This window comes from Cucurbita moschata, unplaced genomic scaffold (genome assembly GCF_002738365.1).
Source record: "Cucurbita moschata cultivar Rifu unplaced genomic scaffold, Cmos_1.0 Cmo_Scf00043, whole genome shotgun sequence".
NCBI classification, from domain to species: domain Eukaryota; kingdom Viridiplantae; phylum Streptophyta; class Magnoliopsida; order Cucurbitales; family Cucurbitaceae; genus Cucurbita; species Cucurbita moschata.
Window position 1 is genome coordinate 338,574 of NW_019268559.1, and position 27,833 is coordinate 366,406.

General features: G+C 37.4%; 7 protein-coding genes across 11 annotated transcripts; 4 read left to right on the plus strand and 3 right to left on the minus strand.

Annotated features, from left to right (window-relative positions):
* The first annotated feature begins 1,308 nt into the window (after positions 1-1,308).
* LOC111433741 (putative germin-like protein 2-1) lies at positions 1,309-2,372 on the plus strand. The gene is made up of 2 exons (XM_023070916.1): positions 1,309-1,509; positions 1,624-2,372. The coding sequence occupies exons 1-2, from the start codon at positions 1,398-1,400 to the stop codon at positions 2,157-2,159; spliced, it is 648 nt and encodes a 215-aa protein (XP_022926684.1). The 5' UTR covers positions 1,309-1,397; the 3' UTR covers positions 2,160-2,372.
* A 367-nt stretch (positions 2,373-2,739) lies between these two features.
* Positions 2,740-6,644, minus strand: LOC111433736 (probable receptor-like protein kinase At1g30570). The gene is made up of 2 exons (XM_023070912.1): positions 5,715-6,644; positions 2,740-5,556 (listed from the first exon to the last, which is right to left on the minus strand). Exon 2 carries the CDS (start codon positions 5,520-5,522, stop codon positions 3,003-3,005), a length of 2,520 nt encoding a protein of 839 aa, XP_022926680.1. The 5' UTR covers positions 5,523-5,556; positions 5,715-6,644; the 3' UTR covers positions 2,740-3,002.
* Positions 6,645-8,088: 1,444 nt separating this feature from the next.
* On the minus strand, positions 8,089-14,894 carry LOC111433760 (WPP domain-associated protein). 2 transcript variants are annotated; one of them, XM_023070954.1, is made up of 7 exons: positions 14,630-14,894; positions 14,356-14,429; positions 11,837-14,209; positions 10,621-10,747; positions 9,851-9,952; positions 8,800-8,876; positions 8,089-8,591 (listed from the first exon to the last, which is right to left on the minus strand). In XM_023070954.1, exons 3-6 carry the CDS (start codon positions 14,182-14,184, stop codon positions 8,814-8,816), a joined length of 2,640 nt encoding a protein of 879 aa, XP_022926722.1. In that variant the 5' UTR covers positions 14,185-14,209; positions 14,356-14,429; positions 14,630-14,894; the 3' UTR covers positions 8,089-8,591; positions 8,800-8,813. The 2 variants fall into 2 exon arrangements, with proteins under 2 accessions (XP_022926722.1, XP_022926720.1); XM_023070952.1 differs by lacking the exon at positions 14,356-14,429 and having other exon boundaries at positions 14,630-14,893.
* Positions 14,895-16,901: 2,007 nt separating this feature from the next.
* LOC111433559 (caffeoylshikimate esterase-like) lies at positions 16,902-18,572 on the plus strand. The gene is made up of 2 exons (XM_023070629.1): positions 16,902-17,827; positions 18,566-18,572. The coding sequence occupies exons 1-2, from the start codon at positions 16,902-16,904 to the stop codon at positions 18,570-18,572; spliced, it is 933 nt and encodes a 310-aa protein (XP_022926397.1).
* A 318-nt stretch (positions 18,573-18,890) lies between these two features.
* Positions 18,891-19,834, plus strand: LOC111433768. The gene has a single exon (XM_023070968.1). It carries the CDS (start codon positions 19,188-19,190, stop codon positions 19,596-19,598), a length of 411 nt encoding a protein of 136 aa, XP_022926736.1. The 5' UTR covers positions 18,891-19,187; the 3' UTR covers positions 19,599-19,834.
* A 352-nt stretch (positions 19,835-20,186) lies between these two features.
* Positions 20,187-23,694, minus strand: LOC111433766 (ADP-ribosylation factor GTPase-activating protein AGD12-like). 2 transcript variants are annotated; one of them, XM_023070964.1, is made up of 9 exons: positions 23,523-23,694; positions 22,854-22,943; positions 22,685-22,766; positions 22,499-22,574; positions 21,923-22,086; positions 21,455-21,587; positions 21,109-21,234; positions 20,909-21,004; positions 20,187-20,717 (listed from the first exon to the last, which is right to left on the minus strand). In XM_023070964.1, exons 2-9 carry the CDS (start codon positions 22,876-22,878, stop codon positions 20,436-20,438), a joined length of 984 nt encoding a protein of 327 aa, XP_022926732.1. In that variant the 5' UTR covers positions 22,879-22,943; positions 23,523-23,694; the 3' UTR covers positions 20,187-20,435. The 2 variants fall into 2 exon arrangements, with proteins under 2 accessions (XP_022926732.1, XP_022926731.1); XM_023070963.1 differs by having other exon boundaries at positions 22,854-22,947.
* A 618-nt stretch (positions 23,695-24,312) lies between these two features.
* Positions 24,313-27,405, plus strand: LOC111433767 (nuclear transcription factor Y subunit A-7-like). Of its 3 annotated transcripts, XM_023070965.1 has the most exons (8): positions 24,313-24,670; positions 24,947-25,019; positions 25,233-25,287; positions 25,809-25,951; positions 26,052-26,153; positions 26,419-26,583; positions 26,733-26,844; positions 26,945-27,405. In XM_023070965.1, the coding sequence occupies exons 2-8, from the start codon at positions 24,996-24,998 to the stop codon at positions 27,016-27,018; spliced, it is 675 nt and encodes a 224-aa protein (XP_022926733.1). In that variant the 5' UTR covers positions 24,313-24,670; positions 24,947-24,995; the 3' UTR covers positions 27,019-27,405. The 3 variants fall into 3 exon arrangements, with proteins under 3 accessions (XP_022926733.1, XP_022926734.1, XP_022926735.1); XM_023070966.1 differs by having other exon boundaries at positions 24,314-24,670; positions 26,733-27,405; XM_023070967.1 differs by lacking the exon at positions 24,947-25,019 and having other exon boundaries at positions 24,318-24,670.
* The last annotated feature ends 428 nt before the right edge of the window (positions 27,406-27,833 follow it).

The following is a 27,833-nucleotide window of genomic DNA, read 5'->3' on the forward strand; positions in this document are numbered from 1 at the left end:
AATCAACAACAAAGTTTACAGAAAGAGAAAGAACTGATGTTTCTGTGTAAATCGTTCGTCCCCATCAATGGTCCATGATTTTGGGCTCGAAAAGTCACCCCAAATCTCGAATAAAAAGTTGATATGTACATAATCATGACAACGTTGAGATGCTTAAGGCAACATCTCGACGTTGTACTATAATGCACAAGATGCTTGGAGCAACGTTTCGATGCTACATATGGGAATTCAATAATGTACGCATTTTGGGTGTCTAGATATGATTGAGCTACATCTCTCAACACTACCTCTACGATTTGTATTACTTGAGCGATTGCGCTATGTTGTTCCCTCAGCTCATATGACTTCTACTGCTGCTAGCATATATTGTCTTTTTTGGCTTTTCCCTCAAAGTTTTAAAACGCGTTTACAAGGGAGAGGTTTTTACACCCTTATAAGGAATGTTTTGTTCCCTTCTCCAACTGATGTGGGATCTCACAATCCATCCTCTTTGGGGGCCAGTGTCCTCACTGACACACCGCTCGATGTCTGGCTCTTATACCATTTGTAACGGCTCAAATTCACTGGTTGGAGAAGTGAACGAACCATTCCTTATAAGGGTATGGAAACATCTCCCGAGAGACGCGTTTTAAAACCGTAAGGCAGACAACGATACGTAATAGGCCAAAACGAATAATATCTATTAGTGGCGGGATTGAGTTGTTATCAAGTGATGTGTCAGCGATGACACTGGGTCCCATAGAGGGTGGATTGTTAGATCCCACATCGGTTGGAGAGGGGAATGAAACATTTCTTTTAAGAGTATGGAAACCTCTCCCTAATAGACTCGCTTTAAAATTGTGAGACTGATGGTGACACGTAACGAGCCGAAGCAGACAATATGTGTGGGGAGTGAAAGTATTTTTCTCAATATCACTTATTTTGACAAATTCAATAAATATGTGCATGAAAATATCAAATAAATGTTCAAAATTATTAATAAATAAGTCCTAAAAAATAGCTTTCGTATAAGAATGACAGAAAACAAAGTGAAGACTGTTGTGATTATTATAATTTGGTTGAAGTGTTTAACCATTCATATTTAATGTACTCTCAATACCAAGTCTGTGTTGAACTAAGTCTTGATATCAACCATGAATCATACAAATGTGAAACTCTTTGGTTGGCCAGTCATCAACCCAATTTTATACTCGTTCAAACCTATGAATGGGTAACGTTTTAAGCTACGAAATGTTGTCCAGCCGCCCTTCAATCAACCAAGGCTTTTTTAATCATGTATAAGACCAGGCCACCTCCTTGGGGTTCTTATAAATCCATCCACCACAACTCAACGCAAAGCATATCCACTTCGTCTCCTAAAAGAACAATACCAACTATTTCTCAAGATTTTTTCATCAATGGCCACTCGAATTTTGTTCCTCACATTCCTTGCTATAACTTGTTCCCTTGCTTTGGCATCCGATCCCAGCCCACTTCAAGATTTTTGTGTTGCAGATCCAAACAATCCTTGTAAGTATACGTATATATCAACCTTCTAGTTTGTGTGTTTTATATAATTACTTATGGATTTGTTGCTGTTTATTGGGATTTAACGCTGATGCTTTGTTTGTTTGTGATATATAGTGAAAGTGAATGGCCTAGTTTGCAAGGATCCCAAACTTGTAGAAGCCAAAGACTTCTTCTGGAGTGGATTGAATGTAGCAGCCGCCATAACCAACCCCGTCGGCTCTCAAGTAACTCCTGTCAATGTTGCCCAAATCCCAGGGCTCAACACTCTTGGCATCTCTCTTGCTCGCATTGACTTCGCCCCATGGGGCATCAACGCTCCCCACACGCACCCCCGCGCCTCTGAAATCTTGACAGTCCTTGAAGGCACGCTCCTTGTTGGCTTCATCACCTCCAACACGGAAAACCGTCTCATAACCAAGACGTTGAACAAGGGCGACGTGTTCGTGTTCCCTGTGGGTCTAATTCACTTCCAACAGAACACCGGGTATGGCCCTGCAGTTGCCCTTGCAGCTTTGAGCAGCCAAAACCCAGGTGTTGTTACCATTGCAAATGCAGTTTTTGGATCAAAGCCGGACATCTCCACTGATATCCTTGCAAAGGCCTTCCAAACTGATCCCGCTATTATAAGCAACATTCAGGCCAGGTTTTAGAGAGTATCAGGGTTTGATTCTGGGTGTGTTCTGTACTGATCTTCATATTCTAGTTGTATTGTTATGGTCTCGTTTGGTAGCTGTGTTGTCTTGTTTTCAGTTTGCCTATGAAGGTTGATTCCTTATTGTATTCATTTTCAGAATTTGTCTCAATACTAGTATACGTGAGATTCTTCAATTTATGAAATGATTATTTTTCTCAGCTTCATCCAATTCTATCTGATTTTGAGCGGATCTTCTGCTGTCTATCCTTTTTCTTTTGAAGGTTTCTGAAAAGAGATCAATAGAGATCCAAGTTGTTGTGTCTTCGTTACTATATCGTAACCAAAGGACGGTACGTCGACAACCACAAGCATATTCGGTGTTATGCAGGAATGGCTCGGCAAAACCGATTACAGTCTATCAAAACTAGAGAAGGAGAAGGAGGTCGTTGAGAGCCAAAGCGGATTTGTTGTACAAAGGCATAGGAATCTACTTTTGTATGTGTAGTGAAAATGAAGGTGATGTCAAACTAGGAGGCCTATGATTGCATCAGAGAAATGGGCTTTCTTCCAGATGATAGCAGACTCAACAAAACAAATGATACCAAACCACACAAACAAATGATATTTGGAGGAAACTGAGCAGAATCTGAAAGATGTTTATAAAGAGCTGCAAGCAGAGAAGCCTAACATGTATAATCAACACAATAACGCAGCCATCAGTAAAGAGCTAAAAGGCAACAGGAAAATCTAAGATTCATAATGCTATAATGGAAGACAACTTCAAAAGAATATGAACAATAAATAAATATATTTAATTGAATATGGGCAGTTGGCCTTACTTGTAATGTAAGCAAATCTACTAGCATGCCTGATCAGTTGGGGTTGAAGCTTTCAAGTTGGAGCTCTCGCCGATCTGTTCGTCACCCTGCGCTCCTTCCGACTCTACCCTGCAAGAACTTTCTGCTTCATTGGTGCGGATCCAAGCATCATGGAGTTGCAAAGCATATTCTAGGTGCCATAAAACTTCCCCCATTGTTGGACGAATCTTCCCTTCATCAGCAAGGCATTTTTCTGCTATCTCGCCAAATGTTTTCAGAGACTCGGGGCAATATTTGTCGTTGAGACGCGGATCGATGATGGTGTGCAGCAACTTCTTGCGTTGCCATTTCATTGCCCATTCCGCAAGATTTATCTGATCCTTAGGCAAGGTTGGGTTTATAACAGCTCGAGCACAAACAACTTCTAACAATACCACACCAAAAGAATAGACATCAGATTTTTCACTCAGCTGCTGCCGCCTAAAATACTCCGGATCCAGGTACCCAAAGCTGCCCTTTACTGCAGTACTAACATGGGTATGATCCAAAGCAGGCCCTGTTTTTGAAAGACCGAAGTCAGACATTTTTGCCACAAAGTTCTCATCCAAGAGTATGTTGGTTGTCTTCACATCTCTGTGGATTATTCCTCTCTCAGCTCCTGTGTGAAGGTAATGGAGTCCCCTGGCTGCTCCAATGCACACTTCCAATCGCTGCTTCCATGTCAAAGGTGGGAGATCACTCCCAAAGAGATGGCTTCTTAAGGTTCCATTCCCCATGTACTCATAAACCAAGATCATTTCCTTCTGCTCATCGCAAAACCCAATCATCGAGACCAAATGCCGATGCCTAAGTTTAGAAAGCATTTCGATTTCGGTCTCGAACTCGGTAAGTCCCTGCTGTGACTGTGGGTTGGCTCTCTTGATAGCCACAAGAGTACCATCATCAATCTCCCCTCTGTAGACCTTACCAAAACCCCCAACTCCAATCAGCAGAGCTTCATCAAATTTATCGGTCGCTGCAAGAATTTCAGCTAATGTAAACCATTTACCAACTCTGATGGTTGGCATGGACCCAAATACACTGCCTCCCCCCAAGGATCCTCTGGCATAAGTGTTGGAGACAGTGGCCCCACGGCTGGATCCTGCTCTCCACCTAGAACAGCTCTTCTTAGTAAAATCCTCTCTCCGGAATCTGCAGAAATAGATGATGAGAACGGTAATAACAGCAAGCAAAACAACAGAGGCTAAACCTGCTCCAACGCCTATCCAAAGAGTTAGAGATTTCGAATTTCCCATTGATTCCTCTAAGGCATTAAACCTGTCAATGTACGCAAGATTCCCATTTTGACTCAGCTTAAAGATTTCCAGCCCATTCAAGAGAGCATCTGTTCCTGCAGCACCTGCAGCTGCATCAGGGCCTAATTGAATCCAAAGGGTGTTGATTTTGGATGATATTGGTTCAAGAAAATCCACATGATATGCTTTGTTTATTCCCCCTGCTCTATCAAACACATCAAAATTCTCAAATGCAGTCCTGTTGTTTATGTAAATCTTGAAAACCCTCTGTCTTGCCTTCTCATACAACAGCTCACAGAAATGCAGTCTAATCAAATACTCGAACCCGGGATGAACTTCGAATTTCCACGACATGTTGAACCTTTTCTCCAGCACTTCGGTCTCGGACATCGTCCTGGCTGTTTCGTACACAGGGAGTGGAGCTACAATGGAGTCATTCATGGAAGCATAGGTTATATTAGAACTGTTATGTATCTCAAACCCAGCATCTGCTGTAATCATATAACTCGAGTCCACTTCCCACATTCTCCAACCATTTGAATCTTGAGCGGGCTTGATCTCCGGACCTCCAACATTCAATCTGTACATAGTTTCAGATCCCCTTTCACTCACATTCAAGCTAACAGCATTTCCACCCACCTTATTAATCGAACCTGCAAAGAGCTCATCCACCAGGGGGACGATTTCAATAGCATTAATGAACCCAAATGATCCACCAGACGGGGAGAACTCAAGAACAAATGCCTCTGAATTGACAACAATAATGAACTCTTTAATCAAAGAGAACCAACTTGAATTGATCCCAGACCGCTGAAATTCCAAATTCTTATATGCAATCTCATTGGGAACATTCAACTCCGAAACCAGTCTAAGACCATTTGCTGAGACAGAAAATGAGGACTCGTTCACATTCAGGTTTTCAAAAGGGAAGGGGCAGAAATGGAGCCGAACAAAATGATTACCCCAAACGCCTTTGAAGGTATAGTTTAGGGAATCAGTAAAAAGCCGAGCAGTTTTATACAGCGGCTCAAAGACTGAATCGCCGTTTAGAGTGGCTGTGGAGGCATTGATATTAGCACCAAGACTGCCCACAGAAAAGTTCCCTTTCCCTTCAGAACTCAGGTCGCCAATCCATTTCCGACCATCAACAGTTTCATTTGAAGTTGAGCCACAGTCGATGAAAATGGACTTGGAGTTGGATTCTCCAGTTTGTACACATCCAGAAATTATCATCAGGAGTAGTGACAGAATCAAGAACTTCCCCATCTTCCCCAATAAACAAAATCTTGTCTTGTATGCTCTTTAATAACAAAAGAAAAAAGAAAATATCAACTATGTTTTCAACCAACACTCATGAACAAACAAGAGAGTCCTAAACCCATCAAAACCCATTACGTAAATGAATGCGCCACGCTTGAAGAAAAGACATTCTCAGCTATACAAGAACATTGTAGTTACCTTAACTAGACTAATGGGCGCATCTGAAAGAGAAAGCCAAAGAAACCCAACAGCAAATGCTTCATGGAAAATGGAATCAGCCATTATCTCTTACCAACAACCTCAGATAAGTGGCAGATCTGAGCAACAAGAACTGAGAAGGAAAAAGGGGTCTCAACAGGATACAGAAACTAAATTAAACAGAGAAGAAAAAGAACAAACCCCCACAAGAAAACCAAGGAAGGAGCACTGGAAAAGGGCTCTCTCTCAAGAAAACAAAGGAGAAATCAGAACATGGGTTGTTGTTGTTGGCAACAGATAGGAAAAGGGTTGATATGATAATTGCTTTGTTGCCATATCTTCTTCGTCGAAGAGCCAAAAAAAATCTGACACAATTGAAACGCACGCAGGAAATACAAATTTCCAGAAATGTAATGAGTAATGTAACTGAAATGCAGAGTTTTGTTTCACTGTTTGTTTTTCTCTCTCACAGAGCTATTTGTTTTATGGAATTGAGAATTGGTATGGAAGAGGCAGGTTTTGGGTGTGCCAGAGATGGGATTGGCTCCATTATTTGCGAGGTGGGTCACATGCTCATGTCTGGAGGAAGATAAGCAAAGCAATTATTCTTGCGCCATTTTCTCCAAAACTACCATTCTTTTAAACTTGGTAGAGACTAAAAAAGCAAGGTTTCTGGCTTGTCTTCTGCTATTCCGTACCACATGGTACCCCTAACACTTCCCTTCAAAACCCAGTCTTGGTTTTGGTTCAATTTTATATCAAACAAATGCCTTCCACTTCCCATTTCTACAACTAAATTTGAAGGCGATATTGGAGCTTCTTTTACGTTTTTTTTTGGGCTTTGAGCTCAGCTGTTTTGTTGCTGAAAAAGGAATGTTATTCATCCTATTTCTAAATCTAAAACAAATGGAATGGTACAAAATGGTAGTGCAGATTTAATTGTCAATTAGAGCTCAGACTCTGCTGTCTGCTTCAACTTTCAGGAAACCTCACCCAAACAAAATACAGAACAAATCAAAACAGGACCTTTTCCTTTTCTTGCAGTTGGCCAATAAATTTTTGCCGCCCTTACCAGAATCTAATGAATACCTGCATATGCCACTGTTTCTCCAGCCAAATTGAACTAAATTCACGGTAATTTTACCCTAATACTTGCACTATAAGAAAATAAATTAATATTGCTATTTGTTTTTAAAATATTTATATTCTTCTAATAATCATAATATTACTCAATACTAGATTGCAAGGAAAATCTGTAAGAAGGTTGGATGAAAAGGTCCACGTGGTGAAACGTTATTCATTCCTATGTAATCCAAGCAAGTGTCTCGGTCCCGATAGATCTTTCTCATCAATTTTCCTAAGAATGCGATCATAGAAGAACAGTCAAAATACAACCAAGAAATGCATTTTTGTCAGAAATGGCATCCATCCATCTTATAAATCAGATTTTTCAGTACAAAGATAGATTTAAGCAGAGATGTAAAACAGCCCCCTTCCCACAAGATACAAATTAGGATATTATATTTATGAGTCAATAGAGAGATTTTTATAATGAAGTTGGACCCATTTCATAAACATGCTGCTTCAGTTACTAGAGTTCCATGGTTGTTTTAATAATTAGATTTTGAAACCAAAAGCGTTTGCCTCGAGTCAACCAAAGCTCTTGTTTGTTTCCATATAACAACGTTCCGAATCTCTCTCTTTTTCTCTAACAAACTCTTGCTAAGATACAAAACTCGAAAGTCGTCATCCAATCTACACGCGGATTGGGAGGCGCCCCTACAACAACGAGCCAACAACAAAAGGATCAAAATGGTAACTCTGGTTTAGAAAAAAAAGTTAATAATAACGCATTTTCAAATCATCTAAGAAATAATGAATACCTAAAAAGGGACAGCTCTGGCCATCAATGGCCCCTTCATTTGGCCAGACTTCTCAATCACAACGAAAGCTCCTTCCATACAGAGATGCCCCAAAATTTAAACACAAGAAAGCCAAGTCTTGCCGAATCCATCATCCATCCATATTTACAACACCCAGACCCAGACCCCCCCATTCATTCGATTTGATATGCCAACAACTATGATTATTTCAATAGCGACAAGCAAACCAATTATTGTGTTTAAAGATTAGTGCAGAAAAGGGAAAAGGGAAAAGGGAAAAGGAACAGGCGAGGTTATTAAAAGCCTAAACCCCTTGTCTTCACAGCATGATTTTGACTCTCAAACAACGCCTAAAGGCAATAATCTAAACGAACAATGAAATCACCGACAGTCTCTATCTTAACAAAACTCCTTTCTGATTAGTTATACAACTCTCTAATCTAAGTTCAACTTTATCCATCTTGTGAAAGGAGACAGTTGAAGTGTTCCAATTCGTGAAATTTGATCACTGCCAATCGTAGCCATATATAGAGAAAAGAACGTGAATTTTCTATGTAAATAGACTATCCTTCATTTGATTTAGTGGATGAAAGAACCTTTACAACAAATGGAAGAGAGAAAAGAAACCTATGAAAAACAATAAACATATAACAAAAAGAACCCTAAGGGTTAAACTGGACGAGAAGCCTACAAGCCCTGAGACAAAAAGAATGTGGCGTATTTATACCTACAAATCCTGTTCTCCAATCTGTATTGCTGTTGTGTTAATCCAATTCTGCCAATAGATTTCTCAGATTAACGTCCAGTGAGATTAGGACTGGTAACTGAAGTTTTGAGGACATGCGTTTCCTACCTCCACACGGCTAGTTAACTATCTACTTACAGTCGTTTTTCCCTTTTTGGAGGGAATGTATAGCTTAGCTTAGAAATAATGCCTTTCCAGAAATCCGGTCATTGCAAAACATGCAGCGGCAGGGAACTCACGGCCTTTACCCTGTTCAATGAAAAACAAACCCAAGGAAAAAGTATGATGATTGTTTCCCAGCAAATACCCCAATATGCACAACAATTCATTGTATTTATCATCTTCCAAATGGAATCCATTCAAAGTTGCATCTAAATTACAACGTACTGTATCGCTAGAAACTCAATAAAAAGGAGTTGCAATGGATTAGATTGTGACTTTTGAATATAGACATTACCTCATCAAAGCATGTCAAAAAGCTTCTGTCGTATTTCTGCTCAGTTCTCTTTTTAAAAGCTTCAAGACCTTAACGATCTATAATTAAAAAAAAAAAAAAAAAATCCCAAGTATAAATTATCGACAATTATTGACAAGTGAATATTAAAAAAATGTATTTAATCACAGAAGATCCCATAACTTATTTTACTTCAAGCACGCAATATAACCATCCACAAAAGTTATAATCGACAAATGGAGTTAGATAGCAAGCTGACAGTCAATGGTAAATGGACCCCATTGATCCTCAACAAATGGAAGGCGTAGGTTAAATCTTAATGATAATCGAGATGATCAATTGCAGGCAATCAGGATAAATAAAGGATTTTGAGGTTAATAGTTTTAGGTCGTCAACCTTCCAAAAGACCTTCCTTAACCATGTACAAGGATGAAAAAGAACATATAAATCTAAAAAAAATAGAGCCAAAAAGTTTAACTACTTTATATTATAACCAATTCAATTAAGTCCCCCATCCAATCAAATAAGTGAAAGAATTCCAAATTGTACCTCTGTGTTCACCCAAAGATGTAAAGGCTTTTGATAGGACTAGATAGAAAATGGTAATGTGGTAATTAAAATGGTAGTTTCTAAGGAGTTGGTTAGAGACTAGTTGTTCTAACTAGAGGAATCGAATGGCAAGAAAGGGAGGTGATTGTTTAGACTTGAGAGGGAAGGAATCTGAATTTCTCAAACTACTTGAAACTTGGGTAATTTTTTATCTATCCCCCCGTACGGATTTTAATGTCTTATTATCTGCTTCCTATTAAATTTTCACAGTATAATTCAAATATTCAAGCACATTAAGAAAAAAGGTTTCAAAGCATGTATCCCGCATTCAAGTAATAAACTGAAAACCTTCAAAATAAAAGGACAAACTTAATATTTTCAGTAAAAATGAATAATTTGTGGACTGAGACTATCCTTCTCGATTTCATGACAGAAGGTATTCTTGAGAATTAACACGATTCAAGAATATAGAAAGTAATTAAGAATTAAATGAAAAGCAACTTACTCCTGGATAATGTTTCAATATTGGTGAATAACTATCAAGAGCATTGTACATCTTTTCAAGAAGTCTTAAAAGCGCATCAACTTCATCCCCCAAAAGATCGACCTGAAACAGAATCGTAAATTAATAGCTGTAAGCCTATAGCAGACATAGTGAGAGAACAAACACCATATCAAGAGAAAATAAACAAAAGAGAAGATACACAGTTGACGACCCTCTCCCCTATTCTTTGCCTCTATTTCATTCACTCCAGCACATGTAGACTATAAATGCTATCTAATGAACCACAAAATGTAGGATCTCACAATAGCAGCTTACTACATATGACGCTTCTTCAAGACTTTTTTCAAGCAACCAAAGGATTGGGAAGTTTCTCGCTGAGGAACCCTTAAGTTAACTTTAACGTTATTAACAAGCCTGCATTCTTTTTCATTTAATTAATTGAGGAGAACTTTGAACTTTTACACCAGAATCAACAATAGGTTCCTAGAAACTCTTGGAAATGATATCTTAGAAGCATAAATTATTTAATTAGAAAATGGGTTTCGAACATAAAATTAGTAGGAATGTTGACTCCCACAACTAATTAAATGGCAATACTTCTCTAATTTCCAAAGAACGGATGAACCGCAAAATCAAAAAATAGTTCATTGTCAAAAAATATACATAAACCCTATATGGCACCTGGCTGCATATAGAAGTTCCATAAGCGAAAATCAATATCAGAACATAGAACTAACAAACTGGTTCACTAGGAAAATCTACTTTAGTACCTCAGCTTCAGCCTTTTGAAGGTCAGAACACCTCTTTTCAAGCCTCTGCTTGAAAAGCAAACTGGCTCTTTTCAACATAGAGGCATTCTGGACAAGTGACTTTGTCTCAGAACTCAAACTCTCCAACCTGAAAGCAAGACTACATTAATGGCTTCAGATCATAAATTTTAACACAAGCTAGCACGTAGTATTTAAATCAGAATATATAATGACCTAATTAAGAAAAGTCAAGGCGATGCCTAGTAATTTTTACTCATTTAAGAGACAAAATAGGAGGTTTAAGCATTCCAATGAATGGATAATTAAACAGAGAGGGAGTGGGGGTCGGCACAAACTACGGGAAGATAGAAATCAAATAAGGATTAGTTTGGCTCATTCACGCACATGCTTGTGAAAAAACAATATTTCTCTAAAAACTTCAAGATATGTACTTCTGGACGAGTTCCTTTGTTTAATCAAAACATGGAGTTACATGAATCCTGATATGTTCTTTGGTTTAATTAAAACATGGAGAGATCAATCATCAGAGCAATTTTTTAGGCAATAACTCAATAAGGTTGTAAATAATTTCACACTAGTTAAGGTTCTTATCCCAGAGTATCAAAGGGAACAAGAAGATGTAAACTCGATCATGTCATTCAATTCAAGATAATGAACTGTTTTGTAAACCAAAAATGAAATTTTTCAATGAAGAGATGAAAAGAGACTAAAGCTCAAAGGAAACAAACTCCAAAAAAAAGAAAGCATTCCTGAAAAAGTGATGCTATCCTATACCAGTAACAAAATCAGTTACTTCATTTCATATATGCAAATATGAAGGTAAAATCCCAATATGGTAAGGCATGATAATGTGCCTAAAGCCAAAGAAGACATGAAAAGGTAATGCTGTCATTAAAAAACACAAATCTCGCAGTCGAGCACTTCAACGAAAAAAAAACTTCGAAGTAATGTTAGGTGTCTTAATAATAGACTTGGAGGCATGATGAGCTACAACTCCACCTTAATGTCCAATCTTTTCTTAGAATCTTGTTAGAAAGGCATTGGTGAGTGGAAAATGTAATAAGATAACAGTAAAACTGAAACCCACTCAGGACATCAAAACAAACAGCCACGCCAGTGATGAAGAACAAGTGAAATGAAACAATTTTGAAGATTACTAAAAGTTCAAGTTTCAACAACAATATCAGAACAAAATATCAAAGTATTAGCCAAGTACCTTTCATTATTCCTTGAAATATAGTCAACAACTCTATGTTCAAAATCAAAAACCTCTTTCAATAGATCCTGGACAACAAAAATCACTGATTCTATCTGCTTTTTAGATTCCTTTTCTTTCTCCTCAACCAATAACATAGTCTCCTTATGTTCTGACACCATGGCAGCAAGCATCCTCCTTTCTTCATCAACCTTGCTTAATTCTGCCATTGCTTGTTCAAGGTTCTGTTTTGACTCGCAAGTTTCCACCTCAAGTAATTCAACTTTCTGCATGGCCTCAGTCAATTTAAGATTGGCAGTATTGGACTCTTCTTGGCTTTTCAAAATAAGTATTTCCTGCATGTTGGTCTGATCCTTCAAAGAGTCAACCTCTTCATAAGCTAAAGCCACCTTCTCTTTCTCTTTTTCTAATTCAAAAATTATTTCTTGCACACGTTGTTCTTTTTCTTTTAATGATGATCTCAATGATAATAATTCTGCTTCTAACTTTTCTTTTTCAAAAGCCGCTACTCCTAATGCCTCACCACAATGAAACACCTTCGTTTCAAGGGACAGTCGAATTCTCATCTCTTCCATATATCTGCTGTTCAAGCTAGACATTTTCTCCTCAGCTTCTTTCAAGGATTCTTGTAAAACCACTCCCAGAATACTTTGCATAATGACGGATTCCTCATCTAAATGTTCATTTTCAGATGAACTAGGAAGCTCACCTATGAAAGAAGCTCCTTGGAGGATGGTTTTATAAATTCCTTGCATGATATCATATCTCAAAGCTGACTCCTCTGGGGTGTATCTGATTTGGTCTATCGTCTCCCTTAGAAAGCATTTGACTATATCCTCACAAATTGAGGCTTCAAATTGTGCATCCTGCATTTCACATGTAATTCTTTCAATCGTATTCAATGACTTGACATGTAAAAGAGAATGTTGGGACATTTGCTCAGCGTGGCTTGAAACTTGAAAAGACAAACATTTAACCTCCTTTATCTTTTCTCCAAGCAAGTCATTAAGGTGGTGATTTTCTGAAATAAGAGACTCCAATCTTTTCCTCATTGTCCCCAGGTTCTCATCATTAGCATCAGATGACTGTATTTTCTCATTTTCCATAACAATGTCATCTAATTTTAGAATGATGTCAGGGATTTTTCTCCTTAGTATGTCAAACTCTTTATCCTTCTTCAATAAAGATGACTTCTCTTTTTCTTTCAAAAGTTCTCTCTTGAGGGTGAAATTTTCTTCAGTAATTTGATGTACTTGGGACTCGTGGTTTCTACTCATTTTTGTCATCTCAGCATTGAAATGATTAATTAATTCATCTCTAGTCAAATGCTTCAGACGAGCAGGGTCCACATTCGTCGGAAGATTTGTCTTGGACATTTCATGTTTGCCATTTCCTTCCCAAAGCAAAGTCGATGGAGTCATATGTAACTTGCGATGGGAATGATCAGAATCCATAGAACTATAGGAAATCAAATGTCCAATTTCTGAAGGAGATAGTGATTTCAAAATGATATCTAATTCTTGACGTAAACATGAAATTTCTTTAATCTTTTTGGCTGAGATCTTTCTTTCATTACTCAAAATTTTAGCCTTTTGGTCCCACAGTTTCTCCTTGAACTCTTCTTGAACACAACAGATATAATTTCTAATAACCATGCCTTCAATATCAGATAGGTACTCTTGCTCAACTTGCCACTGACCAAGAGATGCTTTGGACAATTGAACTATGTCTTCCACCTGCTTATAGTAAGTGTCTAGATTATCTTGAAGATCATCGACTATTTTATCGACATCAATACATCTTGAAGATGCTTTTTCTTGTAGTATACCACTCAATCCAAATCCAACCAACTCAGAGCCTGAATTGATCTTTCTAATTGAGTTTTCTCCTCTTATTCTATCAATTTCTTTCCTTAGTTTCTTGAAGTTCTCCTCAGTTGAATTCTTTAGGCTGCACATGGATTCCCTCATTTCATCATGCTCAAAAAATGCACCAGAGATGCTGTCGTTTCTGTCATGTTCAGAAATTTTTGGCTTCCACGACATCGGTGGAGACACCAAGAACTCATTTTTCTCAGATCCCAAGTGGTAGGAGTGTACTATTTCTTTCAATTCAGACACCTCCAGTTCTTTCTGAGTGATTTTCTCATGCGCCTCCTGAGAAATTGCATTTACCATACCCTTGATGACAGAGTCACTTACCATCCTCGAAATGGTCAGCCGATCATTGATGTCTTGCAAATAAGAGTCCAAATCCTCGAGAATGTCGTCGCCCAAATCCTCATCTTGTTTATCACTATCACTAAGCTCCATCTTACCGTTCTCCTCCAGAGGCGCATTTGCATCCATATCTTCTCAGACTTGCAATGGCATCCTAACGAGGAAAACAATACAACTCATATGTTATTGAGTTTAACAAAAAATATAACGAATATGACCGAATCGGAAGGGCGTGAACCATATCACAGAAGAGTGAACTAGATCATTTAGAAGATGAATGAGCGTGAGACTAAAACCTACTCTTCTATGGCATGAAAATTCCGAGGAAAACAAAATTCCCGTTTCACTGTTATGGTACAGAGTAAATCGGCTTCCTCGTATGAAAATCAGCCAAATTTTCAGAACTCCCTTTTCCGAAAGACTTCATTGGCAACTGGGCATTAGCTCGAGAACCAAAAAGGCAGCAACTAAAGTGCCAATTCAGTGCAAGTCGAGCAAGGAACACTACACCGAATACAAAAAACCTAACAGGAAGAATCAAAACACCAGGAAAACAAACACAATTTGTACTTACTGTTGAAGCAGAGCAGAAGACAAGAACGGGCGAAATTAACGGTCAACAGCTTCTGGAAACCTGAAGAAGACAAGGGAGGAAAATCTTCGAGGGTCCCCCACTGGTAAGCCAGCAATAATTGTGTTTATGAGTTCAGCTAAATTAGGGTTTTGCTGCGAAAAACGAAAGCAAGGTGGAAGGGAAGGACTTGGTGAGCGGGAGAGGGAAGGTAGAATTTAGAAACAGGAACCGGCCCCCCAGAATAGAAGGTATTTACAACATTTGCCCCGTCCAAACTCTAAATTAATCTCTCTTTTTTTCTTTTTTTTTTTCTTTTTTTTTTTGTCGATATTTCAGATTCCATTCGTAAAGTTTTGGAATTGATAAACTGGAATAACTAATTAAAAAATAAATATAACATTTAATATATTCGGGGGATATATCCAAAATTGATAATTTGTTTGTATTTGAATATTCAGCTTTTTTTTTTTTTTTAATTGATATTTTCCTTTTAAATTTAATTTTAATATATTAAGGAGTAAAAAAAATAAATGGTACTAAAGGAGCGTCAACCTACTTAATGTGGTCAAGGCTGCCTAACCTCTTTAGCCATAGAATTTAACCAATTATATGAAACTCAAATAAATAGAAGCATAGATAAATCCATATCTAAGATGAAATTTAGCCGTGAAGCACCGAAAACTTATAATCTCACCTTACCTCAAGTTCGAGGCAATCCAAATGGGCATACGATTAAGCCTGATTCAACCCAATCTTATTGAAAAGTTCCAAATCCCACTAAACCTAAAAAAAAAAACTCTGAAAAAGAGAGAAAAGAAAAGTGAAATTGCTTAGTTGCAAAGCAACAATTATGTTCATACTCTATTAATATCCTTCAATTTCTGTTGGGTCCTTCTGTCCATATTAATAATTGATTCAATAGGAGTGGTTGGAGAACCACTGGGCCTCACTCTTTTAAATAAATAAATACAAAACCACTTCTGGGCCTCACTTTTTTAAATAAATATATAGGGTGCGACAAAGTGGGATGTCTATTTGGTTTGTCTATAAACTAGACCATCATGAAAAACCCTTATTTATGATCATTTTCACATTTCTTAATAATACTCTATCAATTATAATACTCAATAATCATAATTAACTATTCATTATCCTATCTTACGCCCTGCCCTGCCCTACCACCAATTCATTCATTTATATTATCAAAAATTAAAAGTATCCTAATTAAGAGTATTCATATCATGTAAGGATCGAATAACTCAGATTATTCAATTCAAATCAATTTGTTTTTGCAGGTTGAAACACTCTTAGCCACATCAACTCGATTTGACATCTAGTGTTAACCCATAAATTTTATTTGGGAGTTTGTTAAAAATATAATAATAACTTGAAGGAATTATTAAAAAATTAGTTTGTCTTTTTATGAAAGAAATAAAAAAAATATGTGTATGATAAATATCCAAGTTGGTTTGGAATATAAAAATTGTTATTTTCTAAGACCACATATCTTCGGCCTTTATTGCATTTGTTTGGCTGTCACTTTATCTCTTGACATTAAACTACGTGATAATTATAACAATAACAATATAAAAATATACGATTAATTAGTAGTTGGGCAGCAAACCACTCACTGGGATATCACAGCCATCCAGAATAAATGAAAATTAAATACACATCAGAAACAAGCAGGAAAAAATTGAATAAATTAAATAAGAAATGACAGGTGGCATTCATACGCCACGTAGCCCACAAGTGGGTATGTGTAGCTTAGGTTAGACAACACCCAAAAATTGCTTAATACACAAATCAACCTAAAAATATCCACTCGTCTATGTTCCTATAGGTATACACAAATTCTACTTGAACTTTGACTAATACTTGTTAAGCTCATGTGATATTCGTTCACCCGACTTAACACGACCAAAGAAAGTATACTCTTTCTAGGACTCTTGTTATTCTCACTAATACATTTAACCAGTAAAGTCAAGAATCCGTCCAGAAAGAGACAGATAGTTATAGTTTAAATGAAAAAAGAAGGGGAAAAATTGAAGTTTATTGTGATTATAGACAGTTACATATTTAGTTGGTTCTTTTGTTCACACTAAATTTTGGTATGTTCTGATGCTGCTCGACCCACGTCATGATTCAATGTCGTTGTCCCTTGAAAACTGGACCAAAACGTTTACGCACACTCATTGAAACCAAATTCAGATATATATATATATATAGATATCCCTACTTATCTTTTTCATCACTCCCTCTGTTGTTAAAAATGTCACACCCAATAAACGAGGCCAACGAAAACAGCCCCTACGGAGGCCTAACAAGAGAAGAATTCTACAAGAAACACAAAGTTACTCACTATGAAAGCTTCATCCTCAATGCCCAGAAGATGAAAATCTTCACTCAATCATGGCGCCCTGCTGCGGACGCAGAGCTCAAAGGGGTTGTAGCCATGGTCCATGGCTACTCCTCTGACAGCGGATGGATCTTCGAGCTCACTGCTGTCGCCATAGCCAAATATGGGTTCCTTGTTTGCTCTCTGGATCTTCAAGGTCATGGCCGCTCCGAAGGCTCCCCTGGTTATATCCCAGATATCGAACTCCTCCTTCTTGATTGCACTCTGTTTTTCGACTCTGTTCGAGAACAGAATCCCACCCTTCCTGCCTTTCTCTATGGAGAATCACTAGGCGGCGCAATTTCGATGCTTATTGCCCTGAAGCAAATGGAGGTTTGGAATGGAATCGTGTTGAACGGCTCCATGTGTGGAATATCGGCGAAATTCAAACCGATTTGGCCATTGGAGAAGCTTCTTCCATTAGCGGCGTCTTTAGCGCCGTCACTGCGATTGGTCGTATCGAAACCGCTCGCGGGTAAATCGTACAAAGAGGAGTGGAAGAGGAGATTGGTGGCTAGAAACCCCAATCGGCGATTCTCGGGAAAACCGCCGATGGCGACGGCATTGGAGTTTCTTCGAGTCTGCGAGTACATAAAGACGAACTGCCATGAAATTAGGATTCCGATGCTGATGGTTCATGGGGAAGACGACGTTGTTTGCGACAGCCGGTCGGCGAGATTTGTGTTCGAATCGGCGGCGAGTGAGGACAAGACGTTGAAGGTTTATCCCGGAACGTGGCACCAGTTGATCGGCGAGCCGAAGGAGAATGTGGAGCTTGTCTATGGCACCATATTTAACTGGTTGGTGGATAGGGCAGAGAAGGCCAAGAACAAGAAGAAGACGATCAAAAAGTGAAAATAATAATAATAATAATAAAAAGTTTGGAGGTCAGTTGAATTGAACCCTAAATAAATATTCGTAATTTGTTGTTCTTTCTTTGATAGATGATTTTAAATGTTTTATTATTTGGGTAAATTGTTATTTTGTCAAATTTATATGTTTATTGGCAACAAACAAAAATATGTATTTTTTTTTACTGTTTATACCAAAAAAAAAGAAGAAAAAAAAAAGGTGCATTTTCCTTTTGATGGCTTCTGATCTTTTAGAAAAATTTTGTAAATTTGTTTTGGTTTGTGGGTACAGTAGTCTTCAATCTTATAAACAACAAGTAGGTAACATGACCATGTCGCAAGAAATACATGAAAATATCGAGACATTTAAACTATAATAGGTGGAAGAGGGAAACAGAGCATTTTTTATAACGGTGTTGAAACTTCTCTCTAATACGCATTTTAAAACTTTAAAGAAAAGTCAGCTTAGAGAGCACAAGATAATAATGTTAAATTAAGCTAAAATAGAATTGTTAAGGGGTGTCGTTAATTAAAGTACGTGGTTAAAATGAAAGGTCTAAATCAATGGGAATATGAAGATATTTGACAGTGGGGATGATGTGAAATAGCATGGTCCACCGTCTACCAACTTTGACTTACACAGTTATACATCACTGTTGATTCTAAAATCTAAACTTTCGATGTTAGTATATGAGAAATAAATTTTATAGATTAAACATAATTTAAAATTTTATATATATATTATTTGTTAACTCTAAAGTTATCTATAGTTGAATTGAAATTATTAGAGTGGATATAGTGGAGTGAGTCAATAACAGCATGTCTTTATAATATTTCTAATTAAGTCAACCAAATATTTATATTTTATAATTAAATAGAATAGTAAGAGAGATTTAAATTCTCATTGATTTAAATAAAATAAAATAAAAAAATAATAAATGATTAGATAACAAGTAAATAAAATTGCGGTTGCAAAATTTTTAAATTATATATGTGGAGAAAAAAAAAATGTAATTTGTCCGAAAAGCTCAGAGCTTCTGCTCAAACTTTTTCCCGAGAACCAAACAGAGATATAAAGGTTTGCGAAAAAAGTGAGAGATTATAAACCGCATTCGTTTGCTTCCCCTTTACGCCAAATCCAATCTTCGTCCCATGATTGTTCTTAACACTCTGAATCACTCTTTCCCCTTTCTTCCATTGCCTAATTCACAAGTTTTTTCCGCGTTATAGTACTCTAAACACAATCGAGGAAGAAGAACGAAGCAAATCGAGACGCACAGCTCGCTTCGTGGTCGAGGAATCAGCGCCGATGATTACTATCAAATCGATGGCAGCGATGGCCGTGTATTTGCTGTTTATCGTCGCAATCGCGGCGGCGCTGGAGATTCGGCCGTCGGAGCATGGTCTGGAGTTTCAGAGCCTTCCGGCAGCGGGAGACAAATCGTCGCCGGAGATGCGGTCGTTCTTCGGAGGAACTTCGTCGCCGACGCCGGAAGTGGCATTGCCGTTGCCGAAGGCGATGAATTCCAGCGAGGCGCCGGGATGGTGGACCCACCGTGACGGTGGAGATAAACGACTGAGAAATGCACTATTGGTGGCGACGGCGGCTTGTGGAATAACAGGTGTCACTTTATTAGTCGGTTCTACGTTATACTACATTTTTAAGGTAAAAAATCAAAGATCATTGCCGCTCTCTTCTAACAACAGTAATCACAAATAAAGATAAGATATCATCAACAATTGTGATAATACCATTACGGTTTACACCAAGAATCTAGCTGTCTTAGCCAAGAGTCATACTGTTATAACTTTTGAAATAGTGATATTTCCCAGTTCCAAATTTTCCTTACTGTATGAGATGTCATTTTAATTACGAAATTAGACAATTTTATTGCCATTGATTGTATGTTGGGAATCTGTATGCTCATGTACCAATAATTTGTCGATATCAATAAAAAGAAAAAAAAGGAAATTCTTTAAAGTTTTGATTATGTTATTGCTTTGCGTGTTTGCCTCTTCTATAAGAAAATAATATTCTCAACCAAATTTTACATGTAAGCATGAAAACGCGTGGGGGACCTGGGGATATTGAGAAGTGTTTCAAAGAAATGTGATAAGATTTGATATTAAAATGATTAGAACAGCGTACCCAATTATTGTTGGAAACATTTTGAGCTATTATTCTATTTGATCATTTATTACTTTCTTTTTCCAGATGAACATTGATTTAAGTGTTTAAGAAAGATTGTCTTGCTTAAAGTGTGCAGTATTTTATTTGGTACTGGTTACTCCAGTTTTGAATGAAAAGTGAACAAAAAGAATGTGGCTGACACCATATATTTATAAATTGAAGGAATCAAAGGGCTCATATAGTAAACAAGAATATTGAAAATCTGGAGTGTAGTAGCCTTAAGTTAGTTTGAACTCCAATGCTTTCCAAACTATCAAATGACATGGAGATGCATTGAACATTTAGAGGTTAGAACAAGGACAAACCATGTGAAAACTAACACTCTTGTTTCAATAAAACTGGGAGGGATTTGGGATTTATATTTACCTATTGTCCAAGAGGCATCCATTCTAGCTCTAGATCTAGTTCTCCTGATTCCACGTTCTGCAGCTGGAGTGATATCTCTTGCTTTACCTTCCCATCCACAATATTAACGGTGCTATCGCCTATGAGAGCATTATCGTGTGATTTCAGCCATTTTCCAATTTGCATGTTTGAAAACATTCCAGCATCCCCAAATGCCATTGCTGATGTTATCAAGGGCTGGAGATCAATTTCTGCTTCTCCCATTATGTCGTCTGCTGTAAACGTGTCGTAGTCGTATACTTGCTGCAATGTGGTGACAAGTATAGATAATTGTAAATAACCATAGCAGTAGATGTTGGATACTGAATAAAACAATCTCATACAAGATGGTCAGTAAACTAATGAATGGGAAACAAACTTCTGTGGTTATATTAAGATTAGTATGCTTGGTTAAAAAAGGGAGACCAAGTGCAAAGAGTTTTAGAAAGACATACCAACTTTAAGGTTCCAAAAGCTTGAGGTACAGATAGCATCAGTTCCTCATTCCACACAGGATTCAAGTTGCTCCTGATTATACCTGTCTGGACAGTCTAAAAGAAAAAAAACAGCATAATGTTATCATCTACATCAAATAGAACAATCAAAATCTATGGCAGTAATCTACAAAGAGCTTGTTTGCAAGAAAACTACTAACCTGTTGGCCAAGAGTCAAGACTACATACGGATCGCTCGACATCATATCCCTGATAGCTAAGTTTGTCCCTTTAATCACTTTCACCTTCAATAATCCAAGAAACTCTACCATACCCTTCTGCAAGTGCTTTAAATTTCAGAGATAGCAGAGTTTTAGTAAATATGAAATCGAAAAGGGTACACTGTAGGCTGGATGATCATCATTTATCAGTCGAAAACTAATAATTTACACTTCCACATTAGAAAGTATTTCCAATATGCCCTGAAAATGTTTATATGGTAAGCAAGCATGAAGAGTGCAGTTTTGAAGGGAGAAATAATGGAGAAAAGCTATAGCGAGGACTCACTGATTTTTGTGAAGAATTTGAACGAAAACTGTTCATGACCTTTGAAGCAAAGTTTGCTTGGACATTGCTTTTGTCGGAGTTCGATAAAATTCTCAAGCTCGGTTTCAGAAATTCTTGAAGTTCATATTTGGACCTGTAAAAATAATTATAGAGACAACAAAAAGTGTCAAATTCATGCAAGTGACCATTCATTGAATCGTTTCTCTTGGAAATTTTACTCATAGTTGACTATTGCCTATTCAATTCAACCCCTGCTAATCCACTGTCAGCACTCAAAACAAAGTATTGTGCTAATTGTTTAAGGAACTACAAAGGATCAGATAAAATAATATCACAAAAGGTCAGAAACAAAGAGCAAATATAATAAGCGCTCATTCTTGAACTTAAATAGTGCATGGCTAGGGAGAAGATTAAGAACAAAAGACCCTTAACATGGATACATTTCACAGTTACTAAATCATGTCTAACCGAATGAATTTTGAACGTTGTTCATGGGTGGCATCCGGTCCAGGTTTTGAATATCCCTCAGGAATAAAGGCTTCATAAATCGCATTCGCCGAATTATTTCCTCCAATTTCTATCATGGCATCAATTTCATCATCATTCCATTCATCCAACGTCACTGATAACACCTGGTCCAAATCAATAACCAAAGTCATCCGCAATTAGAGTTGGGATAGATCATCCCAACTTATGAGCAAGAAACATCTTTGACGGTATGAGACATTTTAGATAATATCCAAAGCCAAATTTGTATGGGGCATATAGACCAAATGTCATATCAACATTGAGATATGGAGGGGTCTACTGTTGTCCTGTTTAGTGGCATCAACGTCACGACCTATACTTTATCATGTAGATGAAATCCTTGGATGTCGAACAAAAAAGGACCATCCATCTCACTAATGTGGTCTAATGGGTCTAGTTCTGAATCCAGTAACTAATCATTCGAACCTAAATATGTTATTGCCTTCAATCGAATTTATAAAGAGAACAGTGCATAAAACCATGTTGATGACAACAATATCCAACTTCACTTTTCACCTTTGATATATGTGAACCAAGGCTTCTGTGAACACCACAGCATTTCAAGCATATAAAAACTCCAATATTTGATGACCTGCAAAAAGCATCCTCCTAAGTGTTATATACATCCATAACAAGTAGTTCATAGCTCTCCAGAAGAATATAACATTCATTCTATTGCGCAATCGTTTGAACAAAACTTACGCCCATCTAGGATCTAAAGCTCGACAATCTGCACAGAAGCGATTATCCTTTTGAAGCAATAGGTCCCTTAATCTTCTTTTGCCTGAACAAGACAATAAAAGGCATAACATTATTTTCCAAGCCACACAAAATATATAGTTTGATTCTCCAATTTCAGTGAGGATACCACCTGAGCCAGGCCTTCCAAGTTCCATTGCACGATTATTCTTTGCTCAACCAGCAATCAAGGATCATCCAAAAAATCCTATGGTTCCACAAGCTGCCTTCAATAAATTGACACAAAAAAGAAACAAAAATTAAATCCTAAAGCCCCCTTATACTCTGAATCAACATAGACATACCAATACGCATTAAATGATATCATTTAGTTCAAAACGAGGTTGCCAGCAGCAATGGAAACCCAAATGGCTCATTCCAATGACAAGAAAACTTAGCAGCCAGAATTGATTTCAGATTTCAGTTCTTTTCCCCTAAAGTTTCCTTCATCTCTAAAACAAACAAACTTTGGGACGCCATCGGGTGGAAACATAAATCAAAAGACAAAAAAACGGCTGAAAACCATATCCCCTTCGCATTCAAGCATGAACAATGAGGTCGATACATACATATACAAATAAGGTCAAAAGTTGGCAATAACAATGAATACCAAAATAACAAAACAAGTTGAATCAACATCTATACCCAAACAAACATGATCGGTGCAGATGGGCAGAAATGAAAGGAAGAACCCAGAAAACGAAAATGGAAATGAAACATATTCGAAACTCAGATTTTGAAATTCCCAAAGATCGAGGCGTGCAGTAAATAAAAGATTGGAGTAGAAATCCATGATAAATACCCAGCGAGATCGGTTGTTGAACAAAATCGTCGATGAGAGATGGAGAAAAAAGGGGAATGGGCCGGAAAATCTGAATCTTCAATACCCTGTTGATGTGGGTGATTGAAATTTGCAGAACTCTTCTCTTCCACCCTCTTTTTTTCCTTCAATTTTTTTTTTTTTTTTTTTTTTTTTNTGGAGAAAAAAGGGGAATGGGCCGGAAAATCTGAATCTTCAATACCCTGTTGATGTGGGTGATTGAAATTTGCAGAACTCTTCTCTTCCACCCTCTTTTTTTCCTTCAATTTTTTTTTTTTTTTTGTTTTTTGTTGGGGGTGGGGAGAAGGGGCGGTTTGTAACTAGAGGGAGATGGAATGGATATGAATTATTGGCTCCTTTTTTCGTTTATTATTTTTGGATTTAAAAATTTATAATCAGATATGATTTATTCAATTTGGGGTGGTCGTGGTCGGCCATCAGAACTTCAAAAGCCACGTTGCTTCCTGGTATTGTTTCTAACGACTAACCTTCAAAAAAAAAAAAAAAAAACCTTAAATTTTAAAATGAAATATATTAAACTTTCGTTTTTTTTTTAAATAAAATAATCTCTATTTATCAATTTGGTCTTTAATTTTTTAAAATATAATTATTGAGAATTTCACAGTCAGAATTGAATGAAAGAAAGACCATTCATATTTAATACAGGTTTGACATTTAAATGTTCAAAGTTTAAATTTACAAACAAACAAACAAACACTAATTCAAAATAAGATCAAAGATCTGACAGAGTCAAAGTTGCAAAGGAAAAAAACTAAGACCAGAAGATTCCAAGAACAATTCATATTAAATCTTCGAGCTTTTTTTTGGGGAATTTGAGTGGCAGCCGGCAGGGACCTATCTCCGACAATGGGTATCTACCAGCTAAGATACCCATGGTCTAAATTGGCCAGCTCATCATCTCGGTCACCGCATTCCCTCTGCCCGAACTGCCCGCCCCATTCTCATAGTCATGGCTGCTCAGACACGCGGCAGGGCTCTAGAAATTGTATTCTAAGCTTCGGCTGTCCCCTTTCCTCAACCTAAGAAATCAAGAAGAAACACAGAAGACGAAAAAACGGCTACAAAACTCACAGTCATCAGCTTCAGCAGACAGAATTCCCGCTTTCCAGGTGTGCTTCGCATTTCGAAACCCTACTCATGGATTTTGGGTTTCTTCCTTTTCAATTTCTCTTTTCGAATTCAGATTTTGTTGGTTTCATGGGTTGTTCTTTCTTGGTTAGCCTGCCCGATTGTTTTTTCTCTCTATAAATTGGATGATAATCTGTTTCTTTTATGTCGAGTGAATTGCTTGAAGCCAGTTATTAGATTATGATAGTTGGGGCTGAAGTCCCGTTTTTCTGTTTAACGATCATATATGTATCCTGGTTTGTTGGGTAATTACCCAGAAAGCAGAAGCTATTGGAGTACTGAGACGACTCTGAATTGTCTGCCAAAATGGGGGCCAAAAGTACATGTTATGCACGTCAATCTCATCTGATTGCTGTACACTTACCTTGTCGACCACTAGAGGACTGAAGTTAATAATCCATATTTACCAATCATTTGGTTGATCTCGTGTCGGATTGATTACATATTGCTTTTATGCTTTGCATTATCCCTTGCATCAATTCCGTATCCATGCAAACCCTCCCAATTTCATTAAGCTGACAAATTTGTTGGCCTTGATATCAGGTTTCACGTGGTGTTCACTACAACCCGATGACTTCTTCTGTCCACGATTATTCTGGTAACTTGATCAGACTTGTATTCCTGTGTTATGGTGCTTATTTTTATATTCTAGTTACATTTCAGTGTAGGATACGTTAAATCATTCGCTGAAATAGAGAGAGAACAATGCTACTTCCCCCACACTTAGCTTAGCTCTATCAGAAGTTGCATTTGCAATTGAAAGCCAGGACTTTGTTGGTTGGTATTTTGTATTCCAAGTAGAAAACTTGCTATGTTTGCTTGCATTAATTACTTTCCTTATAGCATCTGTTTTGTTCAGACTATAGTCTCTAAAGCGTTCTTTTGGGACATACCATGGGCTCCTTATGTGAGCTCCACTTTTCTACGCGAATATCGTCTCCATCCATTTTTTAATGTTTTTTTTTTATATGAACCTGATATTATAGGTTACATTTGATGGTCACTTCTGCGGCTCAATAGAGTTTACTGAGCTCGACTGATTGCTTTGTGATATTACAATATTGTCTTTTAACTCCAACTGGGCCTAGATAAATATTGCTTTGGAAACTGGTTGTTCAGATAATGGTGAGGCTGATAAGCTGCAAAAGTACTCTGAATCTCAGAATCATTCTTCATCAGTCATTAATGGACTAAATCAACCCAGCATCACAGCCTCAAATCAGTATTTAACACCTCTACAAGTTGGAGCAGGACATGCTTTGGTACTAGGAGAATCTCGTTTTTAGTTTTACTTTTTCGTTGGCAACTACTTTTTTAAAGCTTATTTGACTAATTTGGATTTGTGGGACTTCTCTGCTGAAGGCACCCCCTGCTTATCCATATCCAGATCCTTATTATAGAAGCATCTTTTCTCCTTATGATGCTCAACCGTGTCCTCCACAGCCCTATGGTGGGCAACCTATGGTAAGTAATTTGTCCTCCTTCAATAATTTTGATGATTTGACCAACATTTTCCATAGAGATATCAAGTTGACGAGTTTGTTGGTGAGAATTGATACAGGGGAATGGCTTTCTTGAACCTAAAGAATGAACAGCATTTATGAATGCGGACATCAACATGAATGAATCTTAATTTATCAGGCTGTTTTTCAATATGATTTATGACTTTTTTTATATAATTTTTACATTTTCTAGTCGTTACTTGATTCCTTGTTTATTGCTCATATAGGTTCATCTGCAGTTGATGGGAATTCAGCAAGCTGGTGTTCCTTTGCCAACAGATGCAGTTGAGGAGCCTGTTTTTGTGAATGCTAAGCAGTATCATGGCATTTTGCGACGTAGACAGTCCCGTGCAAAGGCTGAATCAGAAAATAAAGCTCTGAAGTCTAGGAAGGTATGCAAGCACTAATATTTAGTGGTGGTAGTCCTCCACTTCCTTTAATGGTAGCATAACCTATCAAATTGCTTTTGTTTTCGGTTTGCAACCTTTCATGTTGCTTCATTCTTTAGTTTTTGACTGCTTAGCTTCTGTATATTGTGCAGCCATACTTGCATGAATCTCGACATTTGCATGCATTGAGGAGAGCTAGGGGTTGTGGTGGACGGTTTCTCAAATCAAATAAAAATGAGAATCAACAAAATGAAGTGGCGTCAGGTGATAAATCACATCCCAATATAAATCTTAATTCTGATAGAAGTGATCTAGCTTCTTCAGAGAACTGATGCCTGAGGCATTGTTGGTGAATGATGAACAGCGCATGCCAGCAATTGTAAGGAAATTGAAGTCCCAATACCAGCTTCAGTTGTGTTAGTAATACTTCATCCTTAGTCTATACTAGCAGCCTTGTAGCATATAGGTTTCAGTAGCTGTTACTTAGGGAGGATCCAAAATGCAGCAGGCAAAAGTATGCAGGATAATTCGTCGTAAATACTGAAGTGAGTAAGCTGATTGTTCTATTTATGTTTCTCCCCATCTCAAGAATAAGTGAAGTGGTAGCTTTTGGTTGTAATGATCCCCAAGAACATAATTCATCGTAAACACTTTTCCTTTGCCATTTTAGCTGTTATGATCCCCAAGAACATATTGTACATTGGTAGGTTTTGGTCTTATACAGCATCTCCATATCAGTCTTGGGGAAGTTTTGAACTTGTAAATAACGAGAAGGTGAATTGGTATCTTTTGTTTATAGTACACACTGCAGGAAACTAACCTGAACGTCTTTTGTTTATATTATTCAATTCAAGTTGCTCACTTCAGCTATGCTTCTTTAGTAAAGCTTAGAACTTTCAGTTCCCATTCTTCATTTCCATCAATGGCTCCATCCTGAATGGTTGGATTTTACCCTTTTCTAGTCAACATTCATTAAGTGAACTTACTCATATTTGCTTGTTCCTGCATTGAAGTAGCAAAGGAAAAGGCAGAAGTAAAAATAGTAATATGTTAACCCGTTGTTGAACCTTGTTTTGTCGTTTCTTTAAGTGTTTGCAGGAGGATAGGGTCTCTCAAAAGGGAGAAAAAGGTGAGAATCTTTTCATTCATACAGGTTTGTGAAGAATTAAAAATAGAAATGAAATGTAATGTGGGTTGGTTCACGTGTACAAAGCAAACCCATATTACAGAGGGTTTGCTATTGAAATCTGAGC

Bases quoted from the DNA above. Each gene is read 5' to 3' on its own strand.
- LOC111433741 (XM_023070916.1), top strand. From the start codon at position 1,398: ATGGCCACTCGAATTTTGTTCCTCACATTCCTTGCTATAACTTGTTCC. The intron at 1,510-1,623 runs GTAAGTATACGT...TGTGATATATAG, and splicing joins TGCAGATCCAAACAATCCTT to TGAAAGTGAATGGCCTAGTT.
- LOC111433736 (XM_023070912.1), bottom strand. From the start codon at position 5,522: ATGGGGAAGTTCTTGATTCTGTCACTACTCCTGATGATAATTTCTGGA.
- LOC111433760 (XM_023070954.1), bottom strand. From the start codon at position 14,184: ATGGATGCAAATGCGCCTCTGGAGGAGAACGGTAAGATGGAGCTTAGT. The intron at 9,953-10,620 runs GTACTAAAGTAG...ATTCTGTTTCAG, and splicing joins TTCAAAAGGCTGAAGCTGAG to GTCGATCTTTTGGGGGATGA. The intron at 8,877-9,850 runs GTAAGTTGCTTT...TTTTAATTATAG, and splicing joins TATTGAAACATTATCCAGGA to ATCGTTAAGGTCTTGAAGCT.
- LOC111433559 (XM_023070629.1), top strand. From the start codon at position 16,902: ATGTCACACCCAATAAACGAGGCCAACGAAAACAGCCCCTACGGAGGC.
- LOC111433768 (XM_023070968.1), top strand. From the start codon at position 19,188: ATGATTACTATCAAATCGATGGCAGCGATGGCCGTGTATTTGCTGTTT.
- LOC111433766 (XM_023070964.1), bottom strand. From the start codon at position 22,878: ATGGAACTTGGAAGGCCTGGCTCAG. The intron at 22,087-22,498 runs GTGAAAAGTGAA...GATTTGGACCAG, and splicing joins TTGGTTCACATATATCAAAG to GTGTTATCAGTGACGTTGGA. The intron at 20,718-20,908 runs GTATGTCTTTCT...ACCACATTGCAG, and splicing joins CTTTTGGAACCTTAAAGTTG to CAAGTATACGACTACGACAC.
- LOC111433767 (XM_023070965.1), top strand. From the start codon at position 24,996: ATGGGGGCCAAAAGTACATGTTAT. The intron at 25,020-25,232 runs GCACGTCAATCT...CCTTGATATCAG, and splicing joins GGGCCAAAAGTACATGTTAT to GTTTCACGTGGTGTTCACTA. The intron at 25,288-25,808 runs GTAACTTGATCA...CTGGTTGTTCAG, and splicing joins TTCTGTCCACGATTATTCTG to ATAATGGTGAGGCTGATAAG.